The 14,884-nt window shown below is 40.9% G+C and overlaps 1 protein-coding gene across 7 annotated transcripts in view; it reads right to left on the bottom strand.

The window, feature by feature from the left end:
• LOC110988721 (uncharacterized) overlaps positions 1–14,458 on the bottom strand; it is a 69,868-nt gene extending 55,410 nt beyond the window's left edge. For 3 of the 7 annotated variants that reach the window (XM_087140294.1, XM_087140290.1, XM_087140292.1), the window contains exons 1-2: positions 13,984–14,302; positions 7,435–7,798 (exon numbers count right to left, since the gene is read on the bottom strand). In XM_087140294.1, the coding sequence (XP_086996420.1) occupies positions 7,435–7,743 (309 nt within the window). In that variant the 5' untranslated portion in view covers positions 7,744–7,798; positions 13,984–14,302. The other 4 variants (XM_087140291.1, XM_087140296.1, XM_087140297.1 and 1 more) reach the window with 4 other exon arrangements.
• Between the last annotated feature and the right edge of the window lie 426 nt (positions 14,459–14,884).

Below are 14,884 nucleotides of genomic sequence, written 5' to 3'. Positions count from 1 at the left end.
GTCGAGGGTTGTCCGAAGGTCACCATCTAGAAAAGTGGTGAAAGATTGGACAGCCAGAGTGGTGGCAGACGCCTTGAGTTACCAGTTAGTTTGGGTTAGTGAATTGGCACCAGTAGTTTGCCGATATCTTGGGTGCAGTCACCTGAGTGAGGAGTGTGGATTGCGGATACAGGTTAGAGATTACAGAGTGCGGATTGAGGAGTGCGGATTATTGGCGGCACTTTGCGGATTGCAGATTATTTAAGTGTTCTTTTGTAGTTGTATTTTGTATTATTCTTTTGAAACTCTTGTATAAAATAAGTAACTCCAATTGTGTAAATATAGTGATTATATAAGATAAAGAAAAGTATATTAAATAAGTCCAGTTGATCTTGCCGGTTAATATCTTGTTTACGCATATGCTCACTGTTGTGTCAGTCGACCGCATCGCCAAATTAATTACCGATCGGTAGTATATTTCCGCCAAAATGACCCCTAATCCGGGGCATAGTGGCCTAGCCAATGATTTAAAAAAATGAGTTGAGAAAGGCTCAACTCAAGGACACGACCATGAGTTGGGTTGTGCGAGAGAAGGAGAGGGGCAAGGGCTGCCCTGCTTGAGAAGATGTATCTCCCATGTCTCCTGAGTTTAACCCTTACTGGTCGAATTGCGACCAGTTAGAAGTCAGAGAAGGGGTGCTGTGCAATAAATTGGAGTCAAATGACGGCAAATCGATCAGATGGCTATTGGTTTTGACGAAGGAGCTTAGGAAAGAAATCCTAAAAGAGGTACATGGTGGACAAGTGAGTGGCCACCTGGGAATGAGTAAGACCCTGGCCAAGATGAAGTACAGATATTTCTGGGCTGGGATGTCTGCAGATGTCAGATCATTTCTGCGGAGTTGTGAGACCTGTGCAAGAAAAAAGGCACCCGCTAAAAAGTGAAGGGCCCCACTTCAACAATACCAAGTGGGTGCACCTCTAGAAAGGGTGGCCATTGACTTGCTCGGGCCACTGCCCAAGATGGATGTCACAAGTCCTCCTAAAAGGCCTTGGAAATGGTACCTTTGAACCAAAACTCTGAAATGAACGACTCAGAGAAAATATAGGACCAAACACGATGAAATATAGTTCAACACATTTAATACATGAATCCCCTTTAAATACAACTAATTACACAATTCATCTTAAATACATTCAAAGCAAACCTCGAGGAGAATGGATCAAAATTAGATACTGATGGGAACTTGTGGTCTTTGGTCCGGATCTCAGTTAGAGGCGGGTCCCGCTGTCGTCCCCGGGGTTAGGTGTCATCCTGGCACGGCACATCAGTGGGGGAACATCTACCTGTCAACCAAGACCCCAGTCCAAGATAAAAAGCCCTATTTGTAATACAAAATCCATTTCGATTAAATACAGTTGACTACTTTCAAACGATTTCTGACCAATCACTTTCACTACATTTCCACGTTTCGGATTATCGCTTGAATAATTTATCACAGCGTGTATTTCATAAAGATCTCCTAAAACATTACGTTTTGTTTGCTTTTAATCAAACAGTTGCTTGAACATACTTTATTTCATCATGGTCCTGTGAACTACAACGTTCTTTCCAATAATAGATCAACAACACTTCACAGAATTTGGTTGCAGTTTTTATACAAAAGAAAATACTTACAGGCTATAACAGGTAACCTGGCATGGCTGTCAGATGTGGGCGACGAGGTGACAAGACTTCTAGACTGCTGGCATTTTCACTGGCATCTTGGTGCTCTCAAGCTCCCCAATACGATGCAGTACTTACGAAAACGAACCCAATCCCCGACCAAACGCATCGGTCCAACCTGGAGGATGAACGGGTTAGACGGGCCTTTAATGCCCCAACGTAGTGCCAGCAGTCAATCTCGTCACCAAGTGCCGAGCCGACGCCCTTCCCAAGGTTTTTATATGAAAACACCATGCGTTGTCCCAAATTCCTTCAAACCATACCAACTAAACTGGAATGGTCGCGGCCAATGAACATTCTTTTCTTATTGTCCGACTATTGACTACTGACCCGAGTCCAGTCCGGCATTTCGTCCGCCAGTGAATACCTTTAATCATTCAGTTCAATTGAACCACAACGTTCTGGAATTTAGCACAATTTTAAGTTAATAAAACACGGCACATTTCTATAATAAAACCAAAAATCTCTTAAATGAAATCAAACTGTGACAATGGACAGTGGCAACCAGTGGGTATGGAGGCATACCCTCTCCCAGATTCCACTGCCCCGACTGTAGCACTAAAGTTAGTGCAAGAGTTTGCATGCCGGTTTTGGGTGCCACAAGAACTGCACTCCGACCAGGGCACGAATTTTGAATCGCATGTTTTTAGTGAGATGTGCCAAATACTTGGTGTGTCAAAAACAAGAACTACGGCCTATAATCCCAAATCAGATGGGACGGTCGATAGGTTTAATAAGACCTTAGTGAACATTGTGGCAGTCCTCATCGATCCGAAGAGAAGGCAAAGAGACTGGGATAAGATGCTCCCATATGCCACCTTCGCATATCGGTGTACACCACAAGAGTCAACAGGGGAAACCCCCAACATGATGATGCTGGGGAGGGAGATCAATATACCGGTGGATCTGACCACTGGGTGTCCAGATACAGAAAGTGACACCGAGGCAGAGTTCGCAGAAGAACTGCGAAACAACATCCACAGAGTGCATGAGAGAGCAAGACAGTGCCTAGGCAAGAGTGCTCGCAGGCAAAAAAGAAATTATGACCAAAAGGTGACAGAGGCAAGCCTAAAAGAAGGGCAGCTAGTGTGGCTACATAATCCTGCCAAAAAGAAGAACATGTCCCCCATGCTTCAACTGCATTGGGAGGGACCCCGGCAAATAATCAAGAAATTGTGGTAGTCTACATCAAGTTGAGGCGGGGTGATAAACACCGTGTAGTACATGTAGCCAGGTTAAAGCCTTATGTAGGCAAGGTAGACCCAGGGAGGGTAGTGGAAAACCCTCAAACAGGGGAGTCAGAAATCTCACAGAGTGAGACAGTGCTTCAAGATGAAGAAAAGAGAAATAACGAAGAGGCGGGCACAGGAAGCCAGGAAGATAGTCCTGAAGTCCAGAGTCAAAGTGAGACTAGCCATGTGGTCCAAAGCCCACAAAGACATTCTCCTAAAAGGATGCATAGACTGCCCCTGTGTTACCATTAGTCAAGCAAAATGGATGACAGAGGAACCTGAGGGCCCCTCCATCCAAGATCAAGAAGATGGCCACTGTCAACATGTACACCCTGACCGAAGTCTTCGTGGATGTGAAGCGTGTTCGCCAGACGAAGCGCCGGGAGACCTACTTGAAGGCCATCAAAGTCGACGCAGAGCTCTGCTAGGGAACAATGGAGTTGACCCTAGCCCTTCCCTTGTAGTGCGGTGACAGCCAGAGCCAGGATGAGCTTCGTTAGAGTCAGTTTTGTAGATTAGCTTTTCTTAGTCATTGACAAAGAATTTATGACATGTTTAACCTTTATCATGTTATAACTTATTTTTCTAGTCTTTTCACAGGTGCAAACATTTTGTATTTTGTATAAAAAAAAAAATCAGCAGATCTAATCGACAGTTGAAACGGGCCTGAAGAGTTTCAGGGAAAGAGAAGACAAAGGTGTATCTGTTTATTTTTTGTATTTCTCAAGGCATGTTTTTCAGGTTTGAGATACTTTTTGGGAAGAAAGAAAACTGTGTGCTTTTCACTATGTTTCAGGGTTTATATGAAGTTCTGTATAAAATTTCATATTCTGTATAAGTGACGGTAAATTTTTAGCATTTTTTAATTGTGCAAAGTTCGGATTATTATGTATAAGTTTTTTCCACAACCATTTGACAGTTCCAACTTTGTGGGAGGTTTTTGATCCTCTCATTTGTTTTGCTTAAGTATTCAGCGTATTTTCATGAACTGGTATAAACTTTGGTTATGCTGTATAATTCTTGTGAATTTGAGGATTGAGTTGTATTAGTCGCTCATTTCATTGAATTTTATGTAACTGATATGAATTGGGGGCAATTCAAGCTACACTCGGGCCTTTGTGACGAAATGGCTGTAACAAGTTTACGTTTTAGTTGAAAGATGACATCATTCTTATCTTTGTATAGGAGCAGAGAATGCGCGACACCATTGTATTGGTAACCGTGCACATTAGCATTAATCTGTGCGCAATTTCCCATGTAAATGCACATGTTTAAGGCAGCACGGAACTGGCACAAATTTATGTTTGGTCTCGTTAAAGCCATGCCGCGCACGGTGTAGGCAGTTTTGCAGAAGTCTCGAGGCAGTCTAGAGGTCTGGTTCAGCGAGTGGACAGCCCTGTGTGTGACCGCTCCTTTTTTTGTGAGCTTACACTGAGAGTGTGCTAGCAATTCAGGTACTGGTTCTGCAATCTAAGCAATTAGTAAGTAACCGTAAGGTATCCGCAGTAGTTGACTCATTGTGTACTGCTCTCAGTGTCGGTCAGAAAGGACCGTGGGTATATCAATACTGTGTGGGTAGAGTTGTGGGCAGAGTTGTCGAGGGTTGTCCGAAGGTCACCGTCTAGAAAAGTGGTGAAAGATTGGACAGTCAGAGTGGCAGCAGACACCCTGAGTTACCAGTTAGTTTGCGTTAGTGAATTGGCACCAGTAGTCCGCCGATATCTTGGGTGCAGTCACCTGAGTGAGGAGTGCGGATACAGGTTAGAGATTGCAGAGTACGGATTATTATCGGCACTTTGCGGAGTGCGGATTATTTAAGTGTTCTTTTGTAGTTGTATTTTGTGTTTTTCTTTCGTAACTCTTGTATAAAATAAGTAACTCCAATTGTGTAAATATTGTGATTATATACGATAAAGAAAAAAGAAAAGTCCAGTTGATCTTGCCAGTAATATCTTTTTTACACATATGCTCACTGTTGTGTCAGTCGACTGGATCACCAAGTCAATTACCGATCGGTGGTACATGTATATTCCTGCCAAAATGACCTCTTACCCCTGGACATTAGATTGCTCATTAAACTCAAGGGCCAAGGCAGATAGTTTAGGTTTAGGTCAGGTGACTTTCCCCACAGGAAACAGTTCGTCCAGACTGGCGAGCCCTAGGCTGGCTTGTGGCAATAAAACACCACAATATGTACATTTTTCATATCAAAATGAATAAAAACTACGCCCAGAAATAGCGTAAGGTCAGTTTTGACACTAATTTGTGGCTCATCACTGCAAGTGAGATCATTATCTTTGGCGCAACTTACACCATTCCACTGATTTGGGAAAAGTAACTTATGCCAACTTGCACCTCAGGGATTTTTTCCTATCATATTAACTACCATTTGGCACCTTGTCTGAACTTACCCTACATGTATGTGCAAACACCAAGCATTCTGAAAGGCACTCATTAAACTTTGACAAAAGCAGAAACGGACATTGGCGCATTTACAGTCATGCTCAATGGCTGCTCAATTTCTCACACTCGAAGACCATTCCATCTTTCCACTCAATGCATGCTTGATCTCTTCTCGATATGTTCTCGGTCTCCCCTCGAAGCGTGCTTGGTCTCCACTCGAATCGCACTCAATCTCCACTCAATGTACGCACAATACACACTCGATCCCCGCTCAATGTGCACTCAATTCCGTCGGCATTGAGCGGGCTCAATAATTGAGCCTTTCGAACCAATCGATATGTAACCTAAAATATGAAATGGATTGTACAGATATTTTCGTGATTTTACTTCTAGGTTGAAATGTGCACATTTTACAGTAAGTCATTGAGCAAAGTGCAGTTTTCTCAGACTGTAGCTGCTGCACACACACACCATTCCTTACATTTGTATTTTTGTGAGATATTTCCTTTATTCTCGTGTACTAAAAATTAGTGTGTGAAAGGCAGTTTCCAAATCACTTCCACTTAAACCAGGCTGTCTTTCCTGGGTTGACATTTTGACCAAATGTCCCCTATGTGAAATGATTTATTTTGTGACGAATAAGTATACTGTGGAAATTCCCTTATGAGTAAATTCCAAACATTTATTATGTGAAATTCTTGTGGGGTTACCATCTATGCACCCAAAAAGTACAACAAATGTTCCATGTGGGGTAATTCCTATTGTTCTGGTACCACACATGGCACCCTGGCTGGTCCACTTCTGTCCATGCACAGTGATATGGAACAAGTACTGACCATGCTAGTCATTTTAAAGGCCTGGGATGCATGCTAGCACTCCCAAGCTAGCCTATGATCATGTCAAATGCCAGATATTACAGGAACATGAGCTGGTGCTACAACTGTTGTTGTAATGTAAAGGGGAAAAATGACAACAGTTTACAGTGGCAAAGACAATACAGAAGCGTATATAGGACATGCCTGAAAAAAGAAATTGGGCCTGCTATTTTGCCCGGGGCAAAATAGTGATCCACCTAGGGAGTGGTGTAGATTTGTGTGTCACAATGCGGGATGATTTCCTTTTCGGGGAGGGGGGTTGACTCAGATAGACTGTTCCGACATTTTTGCGCACCATTGTGGCAAAGATGCAAAGTGACTCATGAAGTGCGCTCTTACTCCTGCATTTAGCAAAGGCAGAGATATTCTCCTAATTAATCACCTTTCCTCCACAGATTAAGTTAATGGGAATGTCAATAGAACTGATTGAAAATTACACTTATGAATTTATCAAACATTTTATCCATAAAACCTGAAGCACCTTAAATTGATAGTACTTATATTCAAAGGGACAGAATTGGTGGCATCACTAAATTTATATAAATCAAATTTCTGGACTTTCAGGATCTGTTTTAATACTTATGGTAATTTTAATGCAGTAATTGGTAACTTACATGGCAATTAAATATAAATTGGTGCTTTTGTTCTTTGTTCATTTGTAATTAACTTGTTTTAGTTTGTGGAGTCCCCAGGAAAATAACAATGTTTGGGGCTATCCCGGATTGAATCAACCCAATTGGTTTAATGATTAGGTTTTCCTTCTACGTGTGTGTGTCCATTTCTTCTGAGTAAAATCAGCATTATTTTGGGCGGCCATGGCAGAACAAATCTATTTCTTGGATATCAAGTTTTTGTTGGTTTGGAACAAGCTACATGCATATTGTTTAGGAGTCGGCCTTTTGATCCCCCTTAAAAAGAGGGACTTACTCGTGACAGACAGAAAGTTTCAAATCAAGACATCCCCTGCAAAAAGTGAGTGACTATGTACTTGTACACCCAGTCTCCTGGTATACTAATCAGCTCCAGGCAAAGTAAGTAATCCGCCCGGGCAAAATAAGTAATCCGCCTGGGCCAAATAGTAATCTGCCCGGGCGAAATAGTAATCCATCCGGGCAAAATAGAAGGCAGAAAAATTTTTTTCAATCATGTCCTATGTACGCTTCCGTAGGACAACTCTGAAGAATATTTATTTAAACAAATAAAATTATGTTTGTCCTACCATTAAATGGCATCTTGAGCTCTTGCTTTCCTTTCTTAGCTGCTTGAGCTCCGCAACAAGTTGTTGATTTTTCTGCTGCAACAGCCTGGTCTTTTCTCGCTGTTTTCTGAAGACATGCTCGTAAGTTATTTTGAGAGCCACAAAACCCTCAATTGGTCTGTCAGTGCTGTTATGTGCAGCTCCTTGTCCATCAAAGAACTGGAAGTGAGGTAGTGTCTCACCACCATCAGTGATACTTTTTGGCTGCTCATCATCAGAAAGAATAGCTATGTCCACATCTTGAGACTCCTCACATTTGTCCATTGTCATCCACTGGTCTTAACAAAAGTCACAAGGAAATCGGAGGTACGCAGTACATTTCAAGCTGGAAATTCAAATACAAATTGGAATAACCTTTCATACAAGTGCTTATTTTTGTGCACGTACGTTCTGTGAACAAACAGACAAAAACTGTAAATTTTTTTTAATAGTTTAAAGTGCTTGTTGATAAAGTTCTTCTTGTGCAACTTTTCTTTTAGGATGGTCTCAACATTAAACAGGGAGTAAGAAAAACTGGCACACTCAATGTGGCTAATAGCCATTACCACAGAAGTGGACACCAGTACATGTATGTGCAACGAGGTTAAACAGCATAGTAGGCCTAAAAAGTAATGGAACCATCAATTGTAGGCCCTGAGCCCAAGGGGGCTATCATTTCACAGTGCTACAGCCAAAGGGGTGAAGGATTTTAATATATTTGTTTAAGTATTCTTGCTGAATAAATGTTCTACCAAAAAAAAATGTTTGCTGATTAAAGCAGGGCAGTTTTTATCAAAATAATTCCGGCCAATGGGAGTGCATCTTCCGTGCCATATTATAATGCAATCAACATGGCAGCACCAGCGCACCAGGTGACCGAAATTGTGCTTGTCATTGCATTATCAAGGAAAAAGGGCCAATATATCTCTTCAGCAATGTTTCATTGGCGAAATATTAAAAATATGCCGACATATGGAAGGAGTTTGATGACTTGCAGAGGGAAATTGCAAAACGCATGACTAAAACCTTGGATGTTATATCATATGGATACCATCGTCGATTCTACCAGCGTTTTTCTGAAAAGAGAGGAATTGGTATATGTACATGTAGGTGTGAGTTACTGCACTATAACCATGTTAAACTGTAGGTACATGTATGCTGCAGGCAACTAAGGGAGTTGGAATGTACAGTACATGTAAAGCTGTAAAGTTTACTTATGTGAGCGAAAAGTGAAATCTCTCTTCACATTTCGAGATAAGCTGACATTGACTGAACGCTGAGGGTTCGATTCGGGTATGCCCAATGGTAGCAGATTGTGACCGAATCATGGATGAGTGAATTACATGAATTACATATAAGTTTGCATCATCGGACTCTGCAACCAAAGAAATATTGATTTGAAGCAGGGATGTTTTGAGATGTTTTGGGATATTTTGTACACCTGTAATGCTGAGGAAATTGTGATTATTTTGTACACAAAATGACTGTGGATTTGGAATGACCAGCTTAAATTCATATTTTCTGAAAGTTTTTGTTCTTATTCGTGCCTTATTTCAATAAATCAAATATGAGGACTGTTATGGTCCATGGACGACTTTCCTATGAATTTCTCCAGGACCCCACTATCACCTGTATCCAAATGTTAAAAAAGGCAATTTTGGGGACCTAGTTATTTAGACTATAGTTTTGTTGGGTTATGTTGAGTGCAATCAGTCGATCTTCAATCTTGTTGTATAATTTGCCAATATTTCACCATCAGCAGAGTGTAAAGCAGCATTATTTCCAGACCAACTATAGTTGAGACTGGCCTAAATATAGATCGCACTGTGGACACAGTTGGGGCGTAGCACCCTTCCACCTCAAAATTTTAGAACCCTATACTTATGACTATCTTGAGAGCTTCGTTGACCTCCTGCACTTGCCAAAGACCAGCCAAGCAGCAATAAACTTGATGGACTACTGGAAAAACACACCTTGCCATCAGCATTTGGATGTAGCCAGAGCAGCAAGGCACCCAGAAGGTCATGCCATAAGTAACTCTACATGTATATCAGTGCATCATTTGCCAGGGTACCAAGAGGATAACTGACTTGATCGGAAGCGCAAGGTTACCTGCGAAACCAATGCTGAAAGGCTGCTTCAAACTGCCGAGCTAAAAAATGATAAGCGCATCCTAACACAGATTGGAACAAGGGATCATGTATGCCTGGAGGTACGATACCATGCATCTTGTTATAAGGTGTATGTGGAGTGTGTGGCTGTATTAGGAGAAATCTCTGAGGGTACTTACTGTATCAATTGACAGATTCTGTGCAGAGGTATTTCAGAAAAGGACAACTGATGGTGGTGAAGGTATGAAAATTAATTCGTTGACAACAGTTTTCATCAAATACTCTTCCGACATTGACCACATCAACATCAGTGATTGTCGAAACTTCCAGTTGAAAGTCAGACTTGTGCACAGGTACCCACATTTGCAGTTCACTTCAACCCAGTCTTGTGCTGGTGAACTGGTTCTAATGCCATCTATGTCTGAAAAAGTGGGAGTTAGCATTTATGCTAACAATACTGATTCAAGCTCTTCAGAGTGTGAGTCTGAGTGCAAAGATCCCACTCCTCACAGAATGACATAACATGAGGTACTTGCTCAGCTTTATCGCTGTGTTTTGCACATCACGAGCAGTATGAGTGCTATTCAGGAGTTGACTGACTAGCCCCCAACTGCAGCTAGTCTGACTTCAGACAATTGTTTGAATATGATCCCAGTGGAATTTCTAAATTTCCTGGCATGGTGCACTGGTGCAGCAGAGGACTTCTCAACAGAGAAAGTTGCTCTGGAAAATGACAGCATGAATAAGGCCATTTCCATTGCCCATGACATAATCAGTTTTTCATTCCTTGGAAGGAAGCTCATGCCAAAACATGTTGTACTTGGTATGACAATACACCATCTTAGTGGTTCGGCCAAGATCCAGCATTTGTTAAATAGATTCAGCCATTGTGTTGCTCATTCACTGATGCTCAAGCATGATACAGCACTTGCCACACAACAACTCCAAAAGAGTCACGAAATTTTTCAAAGCATGTCTTTACCATGCTGGTAAATGACGACTTCAGTGAAGAAATATTATGTGTTTTCTCAACATGAATTCCACATCCAGCTACCACTTATTTTTTAAGTACACACATACCGGGTATGACTTAACACCTACTGGGTAAGTGTAAATCTGATAATAATCATGGAATTGGAGTCATCTGAAGGTGTATAGGTGGAAAGACTACAACAATGTAAATATTGCTTGCTACGGTGCCTTCCACTGTGCAAAGATGGAGACCCGTTTGCCACCAAACAAAGACAGTTTGCATCTTCAATTATGCGTGCAAATTACCAGACACAAATTCGCAAGTCTTGTATGAAGCACAAACATCTGTCCACCATCACCACACCTCCACAGTTGGAATCTCAAGGATGACCATCTGCTTATCAATTGGTCTAGGATTCCCATTGCCCCTGCACCAGTCTTGGGCTTTGTATATTGCAGCTGTAAGAAGGGTCAGTGTAATTCTAAATACTGCTCCTGCAAGAAAGCACTTGTCTACTATACAGGATTGTGTCAATGCTGTAAATGCACCAATAATCACATGGAGACAGAGAGTGACTACAGTGACTGAGGTGAAGATGATGATATAGACTCGGAATAGAGTATTTTCCATTGCAGTAAGTTGAGCAAGACAACCAAGAAGCTGATCAGTCGGGTGTTACAGTAGTTCTCAAATTTGGAATTCTTCAGGCCTGCACTGTGCCATAGTACTGGATCTGCACTTACATGTATGTGTGATACCAGGTACATGTAATGGGAAATAATTTGACTGCTATCACTTGCTAGCGCATTGAAATTTGTGCAAGTTCTCCTTTCTAATTCACTGGAATTTTGGAATGTAAACTAACTTTCACTAAATTAAGAAATCCTTCATTAAAAGATCAGCTTGTTACAGTGGTTCTAGTTAAAAATGGATTGTTTGCTTGATTACTTTTTTATGTTAGTTTTTGAGGCAATTTAGGAACTGGTTAAAGTTAAACCTGTCCAGAACTAGGAAATTAAAAGGGTCATCACTTTCATCAATCCAGTAAGTGTAGGTCCAAATTATAAGTTTAAATTTTGAAAATATAGTGTCTCTCACACACAAGACGGACTGAGAATTAACCACTTTGCGCCAGGTGGCTGTCATCAATGTTAATGATGCTGGGAGGGGATAATTATTATTTTTTCTGTTTTCAAAATTCTTTAAAAATTCTTATCTTCATTTACTGGACACTTAGACCCACACAAAGGACTGTCTGGGGCCTACTCTAATCTGACAGATAACATCTATTGATGCTGGAATATTTCAGCCAGGCCTGGTGCCTTGTAAAAAGAGCCCAGGTTTGCGGTGTTACATAATTTTCTTACAATTTTCCAGAACTGTAAGGTTTTATACAAACCTTACAGCTAGCAAAGTACAAGTCCAAGTAACAATGACTCTACCAATTGCCGTTTTGAGGAGAATCAGTTAATGGTACACAAGGCCTGTGGAAGATTCTAGGAGTTCACCATCACCGACCATGTTCAACTGATAAAAGAGGCAATTTGTTGAGTCCAAGTTACTCGAATTAGTGATACATGTATACTCACTCACTACGCTGTTGATCTTCCATGGTGTGGATTACTTAGAAAACTCTAAGTCACTACTCTGTGTGACTTAGAAATGGTTGTTTCCAGTGAGAAAGTCACATTTCTTCACAATTTATAATTCAAAATTAGAAAAAGATAAAACAGGGTCAGCGATATAAAGAGAGGGTTGCCTTTGATTGGGGGGAGGCTTAGTGGTTTTTCAAGATTAAATGACCAAAAACTGGGGGCCCTAAATACACAATCCCCAGAATGGAACTATTACGTACAATCTTTGAAAGTACACAAACTTAACATTTTGAACATGCAATTTCTAGATTTTGCGCAACCGCAGATATTGTCTTCAAAATTGCACACAGCGATAAATATTGTATGGATATATAGACCACAGGCAACAGTTGTATGTAAGACTGACATCAACGACACATCTTGCATGAATTGTCAAGTCTATTTCATCAGCCAGCCTCAAGAAATTTCACCAGTCAAGTATTTTGATGAATATTGCCACTCAAGACTTCAAAAGAAATTGAAATCCCTGCGCCTTGCCGCTGGCCAGGCCACGTCGAACCTTAACCATTATGACTCCCTTTAATAAAATCGCACAGTTCAAGGCACAAAAATTGTACACATTCAAAGACTGCACTTAACATTATCTGCCCAGATTTGATATGCACAAACTAATAATAATTGCGAAGAAAAACCGCACAAGCTGCGCAAATTCAAAAATTTGTGCACTGTCAAAGATTGCACTGAACGGCACCACTTCAATCAAGGAAGCCCAATCATTGGTGGGCTAAACACATGCCCTGTCTGTTAAACACACCAGCATCAATGGAGCGACAGTCAACCGGTGGAAGCCAGAAATTGGAAAGCAAAAATCTCATTTTTTTTAAATACTTCATATCATGCTCTGAAACTGTTGTTATCCCTTTTTTAGTAGATGCAAATATGCTGACAAGGGGAAAATCTAATTTAATAGCTCTTTCTTACGGCTGTGAACCATTTCACCACAAAAATTCGATTCCAAAAACCAAAGCGTTACGACGCCATGTAAACCTTGTCTCCCACGTACAAGTCACATGGAGTAAGGCCTATCTCAGAGTTAAAGGAATTAAGAAATGAATTTTTCTAAGAATCACTTTTTGTGTATCTCTGTACTCTTCTTCCATGTCTGAAGACTGTTTAACATCTTTTTTGAGTTACAAGAACTAAACGTAGCACTTTTTCAAACATTAAAAATCGACCAAGCATTTTTGCTTTGATGTAAATCCAAGGAAACATGGTTCAGGTTGCATATTTTCACGTTTAAATTGTGAATCCCAAATTTGCTATCTTAGACATTTCTTTGAAAAGGATTTTTGCTGAATTATTGCCATATACTTACACTGCAGTAAATTGCCCAAGAAAATAAAATATGCCATAGCTGTGGTTAAAAAAATCTACAAATTTTCTGTGCACAAATCAGTGCAACATTGAGATTGTTTGCCTTAGATGACACCATAGTTCTGCTCATATCATAAACATGCAAATATGCATTAACACAAAAACAAAAAAGCATCAAAATATGGGTTAATATTGCAAAACAACCATTTAAAATGAGGTAAATTGATACCCAAAGATGCAATTCCAAGGGTTTTTAGTAAAATTTATCACAATATTTCTTTTTCCTGGTTCCTTTAAGCATGGAGGTAGGTTCACTACCATTCCATTAGCACCCTAGCTGTTCCTGTAATAAGGAAACAAAGTCCATTTTTTCTAACTAATTAACATTTCTATCTTAAGGAACCACTACTCAATCTTGATGGGCCTAGTTTAGGTAAATTTTGACAACATTTAAGCAAGAAATCTTCAATTTTCTAACCTGAGTTTGGCAAAGGACAACGCAATTTTGTTTTTCGTCAGGCTACCGACTCGGGCTTTTGGGATTCACCAAAACAAATCTCCAACCAGGTCAAGGCACCAGACTACATTCGCATTTTGTCTTTCACAGTTGCCTTCGGGACGGTCAGCGTATTTTTTTTTTTTAACACTACAGCCTAGCCATTTCTGGCGAAACATGCAGTACGCGCGACTGGAGACTAAGTCTAAAACGCCAATTCGCGGGTTATTTGGAATAGTCTGTGATGGCTGCTGACTATGGTGCTAGCTGTAACGTTGTACGTGTACAGTACATACAACGTACTTACACATGAGTAGTCAGTGGAAGCGGGTTCTGGCACAGCCCCCTTTACACTTTCATTCTCACGCTTCACCGCCCCCACCACAGGCCCATCACCGCCCCCACAGGCCCATCACCCCAGCGCCGGGACTTCCCACTTTACCCACCTTGACCTTTGACCCCGGCGCTTTTACCACTTACACACGTCAGGGTGCAGACCACGAATTCAAGTGAGAATTTCTGTCCAGCTCATTAGCATTAAAAGTGCCCCCACCCACCATATCTTTTGAAAAAGGAGATTGTTTGGCCCCCAAAATGATGAGATTGTGTAAATCGTTGCCCTGGGTCTTTGAACTTTCATATGAGAGCAGAATGGCTAAAAACTACGGTTGAAAAATGGTCCTAAGTGCTCGAGAAAGTTGAGGGTTGCCACTTGAAAAATGGCTGCAATCAAACTTCGGAAAAATCACTTTTTGGGGTTGATTTTGTTTTGTGGAAATAATTAAAAATGTCATTGGTTAACCCACAAAAAATTGAAAAGAAATTGAAAGATAAGTGACCAGACAAGAATTTCATTTGTGTTTCAGAAATCTCAGGGATGTTG

The sequence above is a fragment of the Acanthaster planci genome, linkage group LG08 (assembly GCF_054643075.1).
Source record: "Acanthaster planci isolate LZ-2023a linkage group LG08, COTS_SCS, whole genome shotgun sequence".
NCBI lineage: Eukaryota > Metazoa > Echinodermata > Asteroidea > Valvatida > Acanthasteridae > Acanthaster > Acanthaster planci.
Note: the sequence above shows the minus strand (reverse complement) of the source record. Positions and strands in the feature narration are given on the sequence as shown.